Source organism: Haliaeetus leucocephalus, unplaced genomic scaffold, assembly GCF_000737465.1.
Source record: "Haliaeetus leucocephalus isolate CR32 unplaced genomic scaffold, Haliaeetus_leucocephalus-4.0 Scaffold110, whole genome shotgun sequence".
In the NCBI taxonomy this organism is placed as follows: Eukaryota; Metazoa; Chordata; class Aves; order Accipitriformes; family Accipitridae; genus Haliaeetus; species Haliaeetus leucocephalus.
The window spans coordinates 1,155,659-1,172,685 of record NW_010972546.1 but is presented as its reverse complement, the minus strand read 5'-3'; the positions used below and the strand labels follow the sequence as shown (position 1 = coordinate 1,172,685).

At 40.2% G+C, this 17,027-nt stretch overlaps 1 protein-coding gene across 3 annotated transcripts in view; it reads left to right on the top strand.

Annotated features, from left to right (window-relative positions):
* NPEPPS (aminopeptidase puromycin sensitive) overlaps window positions 1-16,520 on the top strand; it is a 38,039-nt gene extending 21,519 nt beyond the window's left edge. For 2 of the 3 annotated variants that reach the window (XM_010585527.1, XM_010585526.1), the window contains 15 exons: window positions 422-536; window positions 3,154-3,318; window positions 4,407-4,511; window positions 4,823-4,883; window positions 5,703-5,812; window positions 6,450-6,513; window positions 7,125-7,264; window positions 8,779-8,913; window positions 10,359-10,578; window positions 11,209-11,351; window positions 12,142-12,198; window positions 12,687-12,794; window positions 13,053-13,208; window positions 13,315-13,362; window positions 15,202-16,520. In XM_010585527.1, the coding sequence (XP_010583829.1) occupies window positions 422-536; window positions 3,154-3,318; window positions 4,407-4,511; window positions 4,823-4,883; window positions 5,703-5,812; window positions 6,450-6,513; window positions 7,125-7,264; window positions 8,779-8,913; window positions 10,359-10,578; window positions 11,209-11,351; window positions 12,142-12,198; window positions 12,687-12,794; window positions 13,053-13,208; window positions 13,315-13,362; window positions 15,202-15,354 (1,780 nt within the window). In that variant the 3' untranslated portion in view covers window positions 15,355-16,520. Of the gene's footprint in view, window positions 1-421; window positions 537-3,153; window positions 3,319-4,406; window positions 4,512-4,822; window positions 4,884-5,702; window positions 5,813-6,449; window positions 6,514-7,124; window positions 7,265-8,778; window positions 8,914-10,358; window positions 10,579-11,208; window positions 11,352-11,438; window positions 11,566-12,141; window positions 12,199-12,686; window positions 12,795-13,052; window positions 13,209-13,314; window positions 13,363-15,201 lie in introns of those variants that run through there. The other variant, XM_010585528.1, reaches the window with a different exon arrangement.
* The last annotated feature ends 507 nt before the right edge of the window (window positions 16,521-17,027 follow it).

Genomic DNA, 17,027 nt, shown 5'->3' with positions numbered 1-17,027 from the left:
ATCTGCAGTGGTGAGTGTAACACAGCTGGTTGTGCACTTGGAAGAGTTGGAATTCTTTTGGGGAGGAAAGAGGCAGAGAAGAGTTGCTGTGCATACATCATGCAGTGCAAAGGGAGTTACAGTTAAGGTTCCTAGATTATGTAGGTGAGCTATTTTATAAATAAAGGATAAACTTTCTTGTTCCTGCCTGGGTTTTTGCACTTGTCTTCTTGCATGCCATAAGGAATTATTGCTCCAAAGCATTCCAACAGCTGTGGAACTTATCAAAATAATTTAATGTCTAAACTGAAATAGCTTTTGATTTTTTTTCAGTTGTACTGATCACCTTTTAGCTTGCTTAGGTAATTTAACCTGCTTTTGATTGTGTTTTTTCCGTAGGCATGTACCACTCTATTCAGTTATCTTTCTCTCTTAAATACAGGGAGACTGCATTGCTCATTGACCCCAAAAATTCCTGTTCTTCTTCTCGCCAGTGGGTTGCTCTGGTTGTAGGACATGAACTTGCTCATCAGTGGTTTGGAAACCTTGTGACCATGGTATCTAACAGTTACAAGTTATTCTAGTTTTCTTTGACATGTGCTTCATATCATGTGTGTGTTCAAGTGCCCCTTAATAGCAGGCACTTTTATTTTTTAAAATAAAAAATTTAAATAATTAAATAGTGCTTTATTCCCACTTTCTTCTTCACTAGTGTGTTCTTTAGAAGTATTCCTAGACCTTTTCTGTGTGAAGTAATGTTCAGTTGTTTGAATATAGTCCTAGTTAGAGTTGAGCAGGTATTCCATGGAAATTATTTTGGTTAGTCAGATTACTTAGAAGAAATAATCCACTGTTTTCCTTTCAGGTAGGCATGATTCACTCATCAGGCTTTTATACCAAGCAGGCCTATCACTGCCAGCTCAGCATTGCAAATTGTTCTAGTCCAGTGGCTGAAAAGTTGCTCAGTAGTAACTCATATGAATTACTTCGGATATATGGGGAGCCAGCTGTCTGAATCGTTTGATATTTAAGTCATTTTGGTGGGAATAAAAGCATATGCGAGGCAGCAAGACTGAAATCTGTAAATAAATTCCATTTAGTGCTAAAAACTGAAACCTGCATCTGTCAGAGCTTCTGCTGTTAACAAATGGTTTCAGCTTACTCTGTTAATTAGATCTGACATTCCTTTTCCCAAAACCCTGCAAACAGATGCTTGAATCCAAATATTTCACAGGTTAAGAAGTTACTTGTATTCTAAGAAACCAGTGTGTTTGGTGAAAAAAAGTGTGGCTTCTGGAGCCCCAAATCAACGTTGTTCTGGCCTTCTGGCTGCTTAAATTAAGTGTGAGTGGATGGAGGAAAAAACCCAGCGTAAATATTAATTATAACACTAAGCAAAGTTTGTCAAACTTTTCTACAGTGCCGTGCCTCTTAAGATCTAATCAGCTGTGTCCATTCCTGTTTGTGGTAGCACAAGTAGCTTCCATGCGAGAGCAACGCAATATTTAAACGCAAAAGTAATATTAAGTTGTATATTTTTAGCTTTTAGTACAGTTGAGCAGCTGGAGGGAAGGAGAGCTAGCATCATGTGGCTAGACAACACTGTAGGATGCCAGCTAGTGCCTTAGAGACCGTTAGTGACCCACAAACCATTCGTGGTCCTTCTGACCATTGAGAACTGTGGCAGTAAGCTTGAGAAAGTATCATTTACAAGAATCTCTAAGGTTCACATTGAATTAGCTTTTTATTTTGATTTTGAAGTTCTAGGTCTTCCAAAAATTTTCTTTGGTTATTATTTTATATTCTGTGATGCAAATGTGAAACATGAAAAGACATTCCAGTGTTACTTCTCAATTTCCAGAAAGTCATTTTTTTCTCCTCTATAATCTGAGGTGCATGCAGCACAGCAGAAAGCCTCAGTAGCATCACTGGTTTAGTTTGCCAGTACTAGATCTTATTGGCTGGCACAATATGCTAGTTCTTCTGTAGCAAAGATAAATGAAATAAGAACACTTCCAAGGGAAGAAATGGATTCATGAGCAATTAGGTTGCCGGAGGAATAAGGGAGAAAAACAGGGAGGTGAAAAGATTTAGAAGTCCAGCCTAATTGCCCAAGAATCTATTTTGCAGTTGTATTAATCCTTTGGCACCAATCTGTATGTATTGGAACCTTGTCCTGGAAACAGATACAATCAGAAATGTAAAAGAAAATTGGATAGTCTCTACTCTAAAAATAAAGCGGGGCTTATCTGTGTAGTTTCAGTAACAGCGTTCCTTATTGAAATTCCACCCTCCCTGGGGTAAATGTTTCATTCATAGTAGAAGCAGTAGTTCTTTGTAGAACGGCTTACTGGACTGCTTCTACATCCTGTTCAGTTTCTTCTGCTTAAGGGCCCATATCATCATAGCCACGCTCTTCTGTGTTAACCGCCCCATTTACATTTAAAGAATTGGTTGGTAAGTGCAGTTACGGAAAAGGGTATTTTCCTCCTCAGTATCCGTAGCTTGTTTTCTTACCTCTCCTTCTTCAGTTAAGTATTAGAAGTGAAAGGAAGAATTTTAAAATGTCAATGTAACATTCTTATCTTAAAAAAACAAAGCCCACCTTTGGCTGGTGAGAAACAATTTTTAACTGTTTACTAGATTTCAGGTTTCCATAGTCTAGAACACTTCTTCAGATTCCAGGTTTTCTCCTTTATGTAAGCATACTCTTTAGCAAAAAAAAGAAACCCAAAAGCAAACAAAATCAGTCTTCTGCAGCTGCTGCTATTCAGTTTGGAAAATACAGTGTTGTTGTGTTGCCCACAATTCTGCTGCTTTACTGAACTGTGGCCTTGCATGTCACTGACTCTTTTCCCTAATCCAGGTAACACTCATGGCTGTTCCCTCAGTGGCTCTGCTCTGACCTCTAGTCTGGTCTCTGGGAATTTCATTTGTACTTGATGCAGTTCTCCAGGCAGAGTTTCTAAAACTTAAGACAGGGGGAACACAGTTATTGAGTGTTGATTCTTCTTGGGCTGATGACTTTATAGAGAGGTACACTTACAAGTATTACCTGTTTCTCTGGTTTGCACTAAACTAGGCCATTAGCAGCTTATCTTTCCTGCACATTTATTGTTGATTAAATGAAGCTGTTGGAATTTTGTTCTTTATTCTGCCTTCTTATCTTTCCAGGAATGGTGGACCCATCTTTGGCTGAATGAAGGATTTGCCTCCTGGATTGAGTACCTATGTGTAGATCACTGTTTCCCAGAGTATGATATTTGGACGCAGTTTGTTTCTGCTGATTACACACGAGCTCAAGAGCTTGATGCCTTAGACAACAGTCATCCTATTGAAGTAAGTTCTGTCTTTGCTCTTGATTGTCTCCTTTTTTTTTTCTTGTCAGCTGTGTGTAAGCTTTTTTCCTATTAAGAAAAGAGAGGACTTTGCAGTCATTCCTGATGCAAAGGAAAATCTAAGGTTGCATTTACACTTTGTGGATTTTCCTCTACTTGAATTAGTATCTCAGAAGTGAGTTTTGAGGGTCTGATGATGTCTCCTTCTGGAGTTTTTCTGCTCTACTGACTTGAAAGGCAAAGTTGTGATCAAAACTCACCATTATTTGTGTTTTGTTTTGGTTTCTGATCAAAGGGGGTAGTTTTCTGGCCCTTGAGCACAGTGAAGTAGCACTGACTTACTCCAGTGCTCAGCAACATAAACGAAAGTGCAGCATAGCCCAGAGCCCAAGCTACCAAACTTTGCTGGGCTTGTACAGGTTTCCATCTGAGGCCACCTTAGGTGTCTCTGCATTACACTCACAGTTCTGGGAGTATGATACAGACAGTCTTGAAATAAGTAGGATCTAGCTGGGCTTGCTGCTTTGGAAACAAGGCAGTAGTTCATTGATGAAGAGAAGGCAGCAGCAGCAGCGAGCTCAGTTACAGAAAAACTGGGAGCTGTGCTAAAAGAAAACTCCCTTTTAATTTCTAGAGATTGCCATGGCCAAATTTTCTGATGGCTTAAGAAATGTTTGATGTAATAGGTGTTGGGAAATTATCTTGCTTTGTACAACAGGTCATTTTAAAGTGACTTACCTGTTGAGTGCATTTCCTGAGAATGTATTGTTCACTGTCCCAGAATTAAACAAGTTCCACTGTTTTTTTTGCTTTTGGGTAAGTGTTAACCAAAGAATTGATGCAAGATCCCCAAGTCTATTTGATTAAATACCAAAACCTAACTTTGACCTATAAACCGATTCTAACCCAGCCATAAGTCAATAAGTTTAATTGACTGGGTGCAGAGATTCCACTAAGACAGTTTAGTGATGGATATGCATGCGCTTTCTTCAGTGAGAGAAGTCAGCTCCTTAAACACTAGAACAAGCAAAATCAAAATCTTACAGCAGTTAAAATTGTTCTCACTGTTAATTATCCTGTTTACCACAGGTTAGTGTTGGCCATCCATCTGAAGTAGATGAAATATTCGATGCTATTTCTTACAGCAAGGGAGCATCTGTAATCCGAATGCTACACGACTACATTGGTGATGAGGTAAAAAGATAGTTGTTAAAAAATCCAGATGTAGATTGTCAAATCTTTTTACAGTTAAAAATACCGTTTGTAAAAAAATTTAAATCTGTGTATTCTATATCTTGAAGACTTTTTCGAATTTGTATTTGGGCTCTGTTTGAACTTACCTAGGAGAAATAAGATAGTGGGAAAATATGGAAGGAGTTACAGATGTACATACTGATCCTAAGATTCTTCAGCTGATTCTTGAATATAAATGCAGCGTGGAGGGAGGATAGGAAAGACCTCCGTTCTGGTGCCATTATATATGTATGTTGTATGTATGTTCCCAGGACTTTCGGAAAGGAATGAATTTATATTTAACGAAGTTCCAGCAGAAGAATGCCGCTACAGGTAACTGGTGGTTATTATATGCTTTTAAGAAAAGTAATTTCTGGAGGCAAGCTTGTTAGTGCTAAAGTGATGGATTCTTAAACAGCTGTTTTTCCACTTGAGATAACTGAAATGCAAAGAAATAATTGGCTTGTTTTCGGTTTCATACAATGTGTCCCCTGCACAGCCAAAATTCAGCATCCTCTAGGGGTTCTCTATCTCAGGAGTGTGTGGCTGAGGTTATCTGAAATGGCTGCATTTACCGTTGATAACCACATCTGTGTAGTAATCTAATTTAGAAATAGAGTATGTTGATTTGCCAAGTAAGCCTTTTGCAAGCTTCCTTTTGCAGTATTGATTGCCTGTGTGATTAAACAGTTCAAAGTCTTGTCTGACATCTCACAGTGCTTTCTTAAACCTTTTTTGTGTATCAGGCATAAATGTGGAAGTGCAACATTATGCTCTATCAGCCAAAACCGGTCCATGTTGTTCGGTCAGCTCTTTTGGCATAATATAGGAAAAACTTAAGAAGATTCTTCTGTTTACCATTTTGAATATTTAATGCTGATTTTTATTATACTTTATCACAATGTGTATTGATTGCATTTTTTAGTAGTGAAAAAGCTTCCTTCTCCCCTCTCTCTCTCCCATGAATGGTTTAAACTATTTCCTTTTTCTTGCCTGTCATCTGTTACAATTCAATAAAAATACATCCCTAAACATGAAGGGCAAACTGGAGTAACAATACAGCCTCCCACCCTCCAGTGCCCATATAGTGTCCTTAATAGCATCTGACATGTCAAGATTCTGGGAGTCCTGAGTCAGGCTTTTCTTCTGCAGAGGATCTCTGGGAAAGCCTGGAAAAAGCTAGTGGGAAGCCTATTGCTGCTGTGATGAATACATGGACCAAACAAATGGGATTTCCACTCATTTATGTGGAAGCTGAACAGGTAAATATATAACTGTGTGTTTTTCAGCACTTCGGATCAGAAATTCTACCTTTAGCTGTGTTTTAGGATCATATTTAGTAGTATCCAATTATTTTAAAAATTCTTTTTGATCAGGAGGCAGTACAATGGGTTGTTTTGTTTAGTGACAGTTCTGTTTCTGAAGGGGGGGGAAGTGCAGCTCACTTGAGGAACCTAGTGCAAAGCGATACGGAGTTATTCCACAAGCACTCTAGATCATGTGCTTGGAGTTTGCTGACATAGCCCATTTGCTCTTTGTGTGTGAAATGTGTGTTTGGGGGAGGGAATATCTGACTTGGCTCCCCTTGCCACACCTTTTGCTTCTCACTCCAGTTCAGTTACGCTTTTTCTACAAGATTGCAGGGTGAGTGAGGATTACTGGCTAGAAGCTGAGGTCACACAACAAATTCAGATGAGAAATAGGGCATGTCTGTTATAACAGTAACAGTGATTAATGCATGGGAATGATTCTTGAGGTGGCTCCTTTTTCTGGAGGAGAATACAAGTTACTCCATTTAACAGAGGGCACATGATTGTATTGTGATATACAGAAGCTGAGATTAGATGTCTGATAATTTCTCTCTCTCTCTCTCTCCCCCCTTCCCCCCCCCCCCCTCAGCAAGAAGATGACAAAGTGTTGAAATTAGTCCAGAAGAAATTCTGTGCCAGTGGACCATATACTGGTAAGATGAGTGCTAAGAGCAGGAATGGAGTGTTTGTTGATTTTCATGCAATGGCAGCAATTTTGAGAGATGAAACAGCTGCACTGCAGAGCAGGCAGGTGCTCTGCTTTGATTCAGGTTTTTAAGTATTTGTTAAAACTGTAGAAAATCTAAGGTTGAACGCTCTCACACATGTGGTTTCTTTGTCCTCCTTGAATGGAGAACGGCATTCATCTGCTGTCTTTGGCTCAGTTTTCATACTGAGATGCTTCTCTTCTGATGTCCAGTTTAAGGCCAGTGCTGCCATCTGAGGAGCTCTGTAAACTGCTGGGTTTATAGTAGTGCTGAAAAAAATGCCTCATGGAAGCCACCTCTATCTTAAGACACAGATTTCACCCATCTTCCATGCTTATAGAAATTATTTTAAACGTTTGGCTTGAAAGGTGATTTAGAGATTCCTGGGTTTTTTAACTCTAGAACTGCCATTGTCCTTCAGATTTGTGCCTTTTTAAATTTAAGTAGCCTTGCTTAAACTGCTGCTGAAACTTGATTGAACATCAAGCAGATCTTCTGAGTGTTGCGTGCATACTTCTTTTTCCTTAGGCCTTCCTTTTTACTGTTTCTTCTTTTAGGGGAGGATTTCCCCATGTGGATGGTGCCCATAAGTATTTGTACAAGTGATGACCCCACCTGTGCCAAAATGCAAATATTGATGGACAAACCAGAGCTCACCTTGGTTTTGAAAGACACCAAACCAGACCAGTGGGTGAAGGTGAGTTGTCACAAAGGAGAACATAATACTGGGAATAAGTTTGATTGTCACTGTAATGTTCCCTTGCATTTAATTTTCCTCTTCCCCCCTCTCCCCCTTGCAATATTGTATTTCTTATGGAGGGGCCTCTCTGTGCTGCTATTGAATATTAGCTCCTCTCTATAAAGCTTGCTTAGTGCAGTCCTTTGCCTTCCAAGAGTGGTCTAGACAATGTAAACTTGAGCCTTTTAGGAGTCCTAGCCTGGAAAAACCAGTGTGCAATTAGAGGCAGCTTTTGAGTTGAAATGTGGTGGCTTTTTTGGTATCCCATGGCAACCACAGTTTAGTTAAAGTCCATCCTGAGCAAAAATAGTCCTGTTTATCTTTCATTAGTGTGAAGGTTTTCTACTGGCTATTGCCAGACAAGTACAAATCTGTAAGTGAAAAAAAAAAATCACAGTTGAGGTCTACTGCAGACACCAGTCAAACTGAATTTAAAAATTGAAAGACAGCAACTGGCTGGGACTATTGCTGTATGAGCTACTGAGGTTGAAGAGTAATTGTTTCTAAGCTGGAGCTGTATTCTGAGATGTGACTCTGAAATAACATTAAGGGTTAGTCTCTCTGAATATTAATCGAATTTTCCCATTTAACTAACATGGGCATTCCAGCTGTCAGGCCTGCATATTCTCTTGAATCACAATATGTATCTGGGTCCTCCCTGGTAATGAAGAGGGGCATGAAATGAACAATTCTGAAAATGCCCTGTCTAAATGAGGCTAAAATTTGATATTTCTGCCTGGGAAGGCAACAATCCAGCTCAGTCCAAGGTGAATTTGTAGGACTGCTGGCTGTGAAGTTGTCAGTCTGTGAGGTTTTTAGTTAGTGCCATAGTCCTGAGGACTGGCAGTTGGACTGACCAAAATCATAGCAGCAGCAAAGGGGGTGACTTTCTGATAAGCTCAGCAATGTTTTTGGTTTATGTCAGGTACTATTGTTCAATCAGCCACAATATTTGACCATGTACACTAAAATGCTAGTAGGTAGTAGAGTGTAGCTAGTGTAGTTCATCAAGCTTACTGACCATGACTTGCTTTTATGCTTGGCAGAGGTACTTGCTCCCCTTTCTTAAGAAAATGGCTCTATCAAAATTGAATGGAGCAGGTTGTGGGAGGCATGTTACAAAAGTTAAGATTCTAGTACCTGCAGTCTCCTGCATTTTATCTTCTTGGTGCATGACTACCCTTATTTCAGTTAGGAAACTAGAAGAGAAGTTTCTCTTTTCTCCTTGCTCCTTGTTTTAACTCTAGCCTCTGTTTCCTTATGCCAGCTTGCTCCTGTCTTCTATACCTCTTCGTGAGCGTTTCTTCTTTGAGAGCTTTAGTCTTTCTCCCTTATGATTTGTTTTTTCTTTTTATTTAAATGATAGTGACTGAGCTGCAACGCTTTGAGAAAATTCTAGTGGTCCAAAAAATAAAAAGCATTTCCTTATTTGTTCCTTAGTTTTAATTTTTTACTCTTTTGGTACTTTTCAGTTAAACCTTGGAACAGTAGGGTTTTACCGTACTCAGTATAGCCCCGACATGCTGGAGAGTTTAATACCAGCCATCAGAGACCTCTCCCTACCCCCTGTGGACAGGCTTGGCCTGCAGAATGATCTTTTCTCTCTGGTAAGCAACCCTTTGCTATTCTGTCTAATGATGAGAGCTACAGTAACTGCAGAAATCAGTGTCTGAAGAGTCAGTCTCAGTTTCTGGAGGCAAAGTGCCTTTGGGGATTACTGCATACATCTAGCTATTAATTAGCTTGACAAGTTCTAACTTGTATTACAAGACTTAAAACCTATGGAAGCAGTCTGCCTATAACTCCTGTCACACTGTTCTCTGTAGGGGTGTTTTATACTATAGTATTTTTTACAAAATTGTTTTGAGAACTTGCTTTCTTTTTACTTGTCAAAATAAGGGTATTTTAATGACCCCCTCAGTGACTTTATCAAATGCTATCAGCACCATGTGCTTTACTCAGTTGGGCTTGTTGTAACTGTCCTCCACTGCAGGAGGTGGCTGTTTGGGATTCTTACTGTTTAAAAGCAAGGGATTACCCCCAAAGCAGTTGTTGCTAGCTCTGAACAATTAGTTACTGTACTCTGTATTTCAGATTGTACTTTCTTATTCTTGCCAGTCAGCAAGTATATGGAAACTTTTAAAAATGTGGGTTTGATACCCTGCCTCACTAGCTTCAAAGCTTGTAACTCTTGTCATGGCTTCGTTGAAGGGGTTTGAAACTGTAGCCTAAGTCATTTCCCAAATATTGCAAGACTAATGGGACAAAAAAAATTGAGCAAGTAATGCATGTAAGAACATTGTGTTAGACTCCTGGTTTTGTTTCAGGTTTAATCATGTTTTTATCACAGGTGAATATAGCTCAGATAATAAAAATTGATCTTCACCTCTTTTCCAGTACCATAAATTACTGGTCTGGTTCCAAATTAACAAAAATCTGAGCAATCTGGTTGGAGATACCTACTGTAGCTGTTATCAACTGCACTAAGCACAGAAGCGTTTTCATGATGCTGTGAAGCAGTTAATATAAAATTTTCTTGGCAGAGGTGGAAAGGCAGTACTACTTATACTAATCTACGGGAAGCAGGAGGCAGAAATTACTTCTGCAGTTTTACACTCTCAATTTAAAAAGCAAAAATTAAATCTCTAAATCTTTACAGTTTTTAGTTAAAATAAGATTTGGGTGGGTGTAGTATCTGGCTGAGAATAACTCTGGGGGTTTGCTTTTTCTTGCCAGCATTGCTGCAATTTTGTTAAGTCACTTAATCTCCTTGCCTGTTTCTTGTTTGCAAAATGTGCTTATAATTATATAGCTGTCTCTTTGTAAAGTGCTTACCTGTGTATAAAAAGCATCGTGTGCCATGAGCAGACAGCTAAGGTGCTTTGACTAGTGTTAACTCACCTTGGCAGAGCCCCACAACAGAGACAATAGAGTTTATATGCAGGCTGTGCAAACTGAACAGGGAGGACTGTAAAATAATGTGATGAGCCATTTATTAAATGTCTTAATTCTGTTTGGAAGTAAGATTAATCTGTGTCTTTTCCTCTCCCAGGCCCGAGCTGGAATCATTAGCACTGTAGAGGTTCTAAAAGTCATGGAAGCTTTTGTGAATGAGCCCAATTATACTGTGTGGAGCGACCTCAGCTGTAACCTGGGGATTCTTTCAACTCTCTTGTCCCACACAGACTTCTATGAGGAAATCCAGGTGTTCGTGAAAGATGTCTTTTCACCAATAGGGGAGAGACTGGGATGGGACCCCAAACCTGGAGAGGGTAGGAAACTTATGCTGTGAAATCCAGTAGTGGGTTTGGAAAACTCATGTGTAAATAAGCCATCAGGATTTTGGGAAATGGAAGAGAAGGGAGGAAGAGGAATCTGAAGTAGGCATTCAGGGATATTTTTGTATTTAAAAACAGACAGACAAACACAAAACTGCCAAACAACCCTCTGTTATCAGGCACAAGTTAAAATGGTAAAACTTTTCCCTACCTGGTCACTTACTGATAAAAATTCTCTGCTTCAGTTTTGCATCTATTGGAGTGCATGAAACTTATTAGACTACAAGGTTGGAAAGCCACGTACATGCATGTTTACTTGTCCTAGTCAGTCCTGTTGTGGATGCAAATGGTTAATATTACTGACTTAGCTTAGGTTACAGGCCTAGCCTGTTGTGTTTGGGCCAGAATCATCTTCTCCTAACCTCTTGCTATAAAAAAAATCAATGTATTCTCCAGCTGGCACCAAGGAGGGTGAGAAAAGGCCTAGTTTCTCTAGATACGCTGGAGCATGTGGAAGGATTGTTATCCAGCTCTGTCCTGATCACTCTAGGTGGAAGAACACTTAAATTAATTGCTGAATTGTGTTTTCAAATAATTATTCTTTTCCTCCTACTTGCTCATTAGGTCATCTAGATGCCCTTCTGAGAGGTCTGGTCTTGGGCAAACTAGGAAAAGCTGGGCACAAGGCAACATTAGAAGAAGCCCGACGCCGATTTAAGGACCATGTGGAAGGAAAACATATGCTGTCAGCTGATCTGAGGAGTCCTGTAGGTTACTGTAAATTTTGGTTCCCAAAAGACTGTCCCCACTCACCTAGCACTGTGTGCACTGAACTCTTGTATTTCCAAGAATAGGGAAGCCAGTGTCAAGGTATGAGACCGACTGTTTTTGGCAGAGGTGGTGGGAGCTTGGATAAGTCCAGTTATGAAGAAAATGATACTGGGGAGCATGGTACAAACATCTCTGTGTTTCTTGCATCAAGTAAGCCTCATCTGTTGTGGCCAATACTTAATCATAACTAATAAGCTCAGCTGTACACCCACTTTGACTGCCACGGAACAGCTCTGGTCTCTAGATTGTTTAGGGTTTTGAAGACTATTCAAGTGCGGTGCTGAACCTGAGCTGATGTCTACTCATTTACATCCATCCGTGATGAGTCTATGTCCTGCAGGTTTAAAAGCACTATGGTAAACTGCAGGGATCGTGGAAGAGCTCTGCAGGTGTCAGCTTGGCCCTGCAGAGCACAAAGTCTAACTATGGTAGATATGGATTGAGTGTATGTGAAGCATTCACTAGCTGGGTGTTGCGTGGTACAAAGATTTCTTGTTCTGGTGTTTTGCTGTGGTTGAAATTACCAAAATTACGCTGAAATTGAGGAGGAGGTAAAGGAGTTGATGCATCTTTAAAATCCAGTCCTAAAACATAGAAGGGATCAGTGCTGATATCTTCCAGATCTGTTCACTTGTCTTAAATCTACCCCAAATATGTAGAAATTGACTGTTGCACTTCTAAAAGTGTGGTTTTTGAAGGACCTTGCTTGTTTATGCTCTATCTTAGGTATATGTAACTATTTTGAAGCATGGAGATAGTACTGCTTTAGACACTATGCTGAAGGTGAGTGCACACTCTGTTGTTAACACTGCCAGCTTATGCAATGAAAAGCTAAATATTCCACCCTACAAGTTCCTCTCAGACATAGTTTATCTGCGCACAGGCTCAATCCAGTGTTTTGCGGATGATGTGAACGCTGGGGCTTCATTGTGTTCCTTAGTCCGTGGGTAGTGTGAAATTGCCACCTAGCGGATTGTTGCATCTCTCATTTTGGGATTATTTTTCATTGCTTGGAGGCACGGTCCTACTATGACCTTATATAAACAGTGGCAAAGATCAGTTTATTACTAATGGTACTTTCTGCTGATGTACGTGTAATGAGGTCCCTAATGTGGATAGCTGCAGGTTGATTCGTTAACAAGTTCAATTTGTCACATATTGGGCTTGAAGACTAATCTAGCAGCTCTAACATATACAGCAAGCTCAGTAATGCTAGGTAAAAAGTCAGCATTTAATACCATGCATTAATATTTTTCACTTTGGTTTTGAAGCTTCACAAGCAAGCAGACATGCAGGAGGAGAAGAACCGAATTGAACGAGTTCTTGGAGCCATCTCTCAACCAGAACTGATTCAAAAAGTTCTCACTTTTGCACTTTCAGTAAGTTATTGGAAAAGCTGCTGCTTCCTTACCTCGTGAGAATGACAAGTGCGCACAAATAATGCGCTAGAATAGGAGCAATAGTCTTAACGATTAAATCTTTGAGTTGTATCTTAAACTTTGGGGGTGGGGGGGAAGCTATCATTGACAGATTCAGCATAGAAAAGCATAAGGCCAATTCAGCATAGAAATGTATAAAGCCAACATGCTATATTTGTTCAAACAGTCTTGAATACTTGTCTACACTTTCCTCTTCAGGAAGAGGTACGTCCGCAGGACACGGTATCTGTTATTGGTGGAGTAGCTGGAGGCAGCAAGCAGGGGAGGAAAGCTGCTTGGAAATTTGTAAGGGACAATTGGGAGGAACTTTATAATCGATACCAGGGTGGATTCTTAATATCCAGACTAATAAAGGTACGTGCAGCTGTGAGAAAAGTCCTGTTCACATACATGACCAAAACTAAACTGTTACATTTGAAATGCTAAATGCTTACCCTTGGTTAATATTTTTTTCCTTCAGCTAACAGTGGATGGATTTGCAAATGATAAAATGGCCTCAGAAGTTAAGGTAAGAAATTTTAGTTAAAGAAGTGATTAACATCACCTGTGACAAACATTGTGTGCTCTAGACTGTAAGCACCTAATGGAAAAAGCCATGAGTTTCTATGAGGCTTTTGTTTTTGAACCGTGGCTCTGCCTTTATTTTGACTGTTGCCTAGTCCCCGAGTTGCGCTGCTTTAGGTTGAGTTATTTTATTGAAATGTCTTAAATTAGCAGTTTCACAAAGTAATGTGCAACTTCTAGTGGTTTCTGTTTCATTTGTTTCACTCATTTAAACTTTTGTAAACTCCAGCACAGTTTGTGGCAATGGTTTTGAGACTCCCCAAGAGACAACCTTTAAAGATAATTGTAGCAAAATTTGTAGTTGTTCCAACTTCCATAGTAAGCTGAGGCTTTTACACCACCACTTCATTCCTCCCCAGACTCATAGAGCGCGTTTGGGGCTGACTGCGCTAGCACCCAGGGACTCCTGGGGGAATTAATTGGCTAAATTCCATACTATAGGTCCAAGTTTTATGTGGTCATTTGTGCTGTGTACTAAGAGCAAGACTTTGATACAAGGCAGGTTAATGTGTTTGGAGAGAGTCTGTCTTGGAAGTCGGTGGCTCAAGATGATGTGATTTCATTACTGCGCTCAAGTATCCCCTCTGACTTCGGAGTGTAGGCACTGCTCTTGGTGGAGTTTTGAGAATGTGTGTATGTTTTATTATTTACTCTTTGCCTGCGCTTTTACAGGGACTCCTTCTTGGAAGAAGAAACTTAAATATATGGCCCTTAATTATCACTTTCCCGTTAGGAGAATACTTTGGAGGAATTCTTATTTCAAAGATAAGCTGAGCCATGAGCTCTATCTGTCTTTTTATCATCTAGTGATCTCTTAGAAAAGATATAGTAGCATAAGTGATTTTACAGAGAAATCCTGCACTATAGTTATTTTTTTTCTTAACACTTTGCAAAACATTTACCAGAACAATCATCCCTAACTAAATCATAACTACTTTCCAGGAGAACTTCCCGAGACAGTATACCTAGCTTTTAGCTGGAGTACTTACTGTGTCTGAGTCTCGATGTCACCTTGTAGCGTACATCAGTGTGAGGTGATCTGCCAAATACTGGGAAAAACCTGCTTGTATGAAGATGGGGGATGACTCCCTGCTATGCTGGTTTACTCTACCCTTTAACCAATTGTGAAGTCCGAAGTCACAGGAGCCTCTGGTGCAGTTTTTTCAGCTTCAGCTATTTGCAGGGGATCGATATTGTTGATTCTGGAGGAAGAAATGTGAGACTACTCAGCAAAACTCTTGAGTGCTGTGGGTGCTTGGAGGTCATTATGCAGCTTGGAAAGAGGCCTAGGTAGAATGCTAAGAAATCTGATACCTAGACAAATGTTTTAGCAAAATGGCCTTAGGCTTCTGTTAGCTCTTCTTCCAAGTATCCAGAAATACACACTTGATTTGCTGCTTGTTTGTTGCCTCCCAATGAGGGACTGAGTGCATCTCTTCAAGTGCCGCTTGCTGTCCCTGGCAGCAAGTACAGTACAGGACAGGAGGCAGTGTTTGGGCTAGTTCATAGAAAGCTACCATGGCTTTCCTTTAGCAGAGAAATGGAGGCATTTTCCTGTTCCCACTCTGTACTTGGGATTACACGTCTTGCAAACTCAGCAAGCACCCTGCAAATTTTTCAGGGTCTGTGATGTTGGTGAGAGCAGATAGCAGGAACTGTAGCCAGACAAGGAATATAATCACAAAAGCATTTCTATATAATCTAGGGAATCTGGCGACTTAAAAATATAATCTTGTCTATGCCTGTTTATACCCTTATGGATGGTTGTGTGCTTTTTATACAGGCCTTCTTTGAGAGTCACCCAGCTCCATCGGCAGAACGCACTGTCCAGCAGTGCTGTGAAAATATTCTGCTGAATGCAGCTTGGCTGAAGCGGGACGCCGAGAACATCCACCAATATTTTCTGCAGCGCAAGGCCCCACCAGCCATGGTGTGAATTTGTGCATGCCACTGCTGCAGTCCTGCTGCCGCCTCATGGGGAGAGGGAGGAGCTACCCAACAGCTGATTCATATGCCAAGAATTTGGAGTCTTTTTCTCAAACCAATGGGGATTGGACAATGAATGTAGTTAACTGGTTCCTGCTCACACTCCAGATTTAAATTCTATTAAAATTATCAGCAATTCAGCAAAAAAAAAAAAGAGAGAAAAATCTGTAAATATGATAGTAATAAAATAGAGCATAACAAAACTGTGAAACTTCCTCAAGCCTTGTCAGTGGTTAAAATATTTAACACCCCCCTCCTGACACTCTTATTGACAGATGTTCTGTTTTTTACACCTTCCCCCAGCCCTCCCCAAAAAAAAAGGAAACCAGTGGTTTCTAGGTGAGTGGAATTTTGTGGAGAGTCTGGGGCAAGAATGGGTTAATGCCTCTGAGCATTGTGTGGAACAGGTCACTCGGAAAGGCAGGTAGCTGGTATAACATAGAGTCTGTGCATCATTCTAAGTGCAAGGTTTTGGGGAGATGTTCCTGCAACCCCCCCCAATCCAAGGATAGTAGGTTCCCTCCCTTTTGTGTTACCTCTCAGCAAAAAGAAAAATGTTCTGTTGCTCTTTGGTTTTTCTCCTTGGTTCCACTTGCTGATGTCCTTCTTAGAGATAATGGAATTGTAAGGAAACATCTTTCATAGCCACATTAAATAAGAGAAAGATTCATGCAGGTTTTTTTTTTTTTCCTTACTAAATTGCACCCTCAAAATGCATGCGAATGAGGAGATAACTACTGTGTGACTGGTTCTCCTGGCTGCTGTTAGGGCAGGTCTCTTCTATTCAAGACACCGTTATTTGTCTAAAAGATCCAGCTTGTTCAATCTCCTCATGGCTGTAGCAACACTAGCTTTTCGTTCCTTTCTGTGATGTTGATGGTAATTTGATTCAGAAGCCTTAAATTAGTGATGACTGGCGTGATGATGAAGTCTAAGCTGTGTGCCATCATTTACTTCACAAAGCAGCGTGGTCTACTAACCAGACACAACACCCTCTAATACAAAGGTTGGAGTTCCATATATTTTTTTTTTCTTTAACAGGAATTCGTATTTGGTGTGGCTTAACTGTATTTCAGAAGGTCATCAGACTAACTGTCAGACTGCTTCCCTGAAACATTTTTGTGCTATTGTTTAAAAAAAAAAAAATTAAAACAGTTGGCGTTAATAAAAATGTCAATGTGAAATTCATGTCCTGATCTTGTGTTCTGTTTGAAGCCTGAAAGAGTGTTGCTGCTTTCAAAGGACCTAAACCTCTGAGGGAACAGCGGAGGTCACGTGTCGATGGTGTCTTTAACAGCCCCAAGGAAACCCTTGTTCTCAGCCTTCTCCTCTTCTGTTATCAGTGCTAGGTCTTAGGGCAGCTGAATGAGCACATACCGTACTGATCGTAAGTAGATCTTGTGTAATCTGAATAAAGATTGTAGTCAAGCACTAAAGAACTAACCAGGACAGAATTTGGAAGGTAAAGGAAAGGGAAAATAATTGTGAATAAGCAAATTTCTATTAAACAAACACCTGAAAAGTTGAGGGACTCTGCAAGTGGGAATAGTATTGTGCAGATGCTGCTGATGCCAATGGTGATGAGCCAGGGCAGGGATACACACCAGAATGGGCAAGTTTATA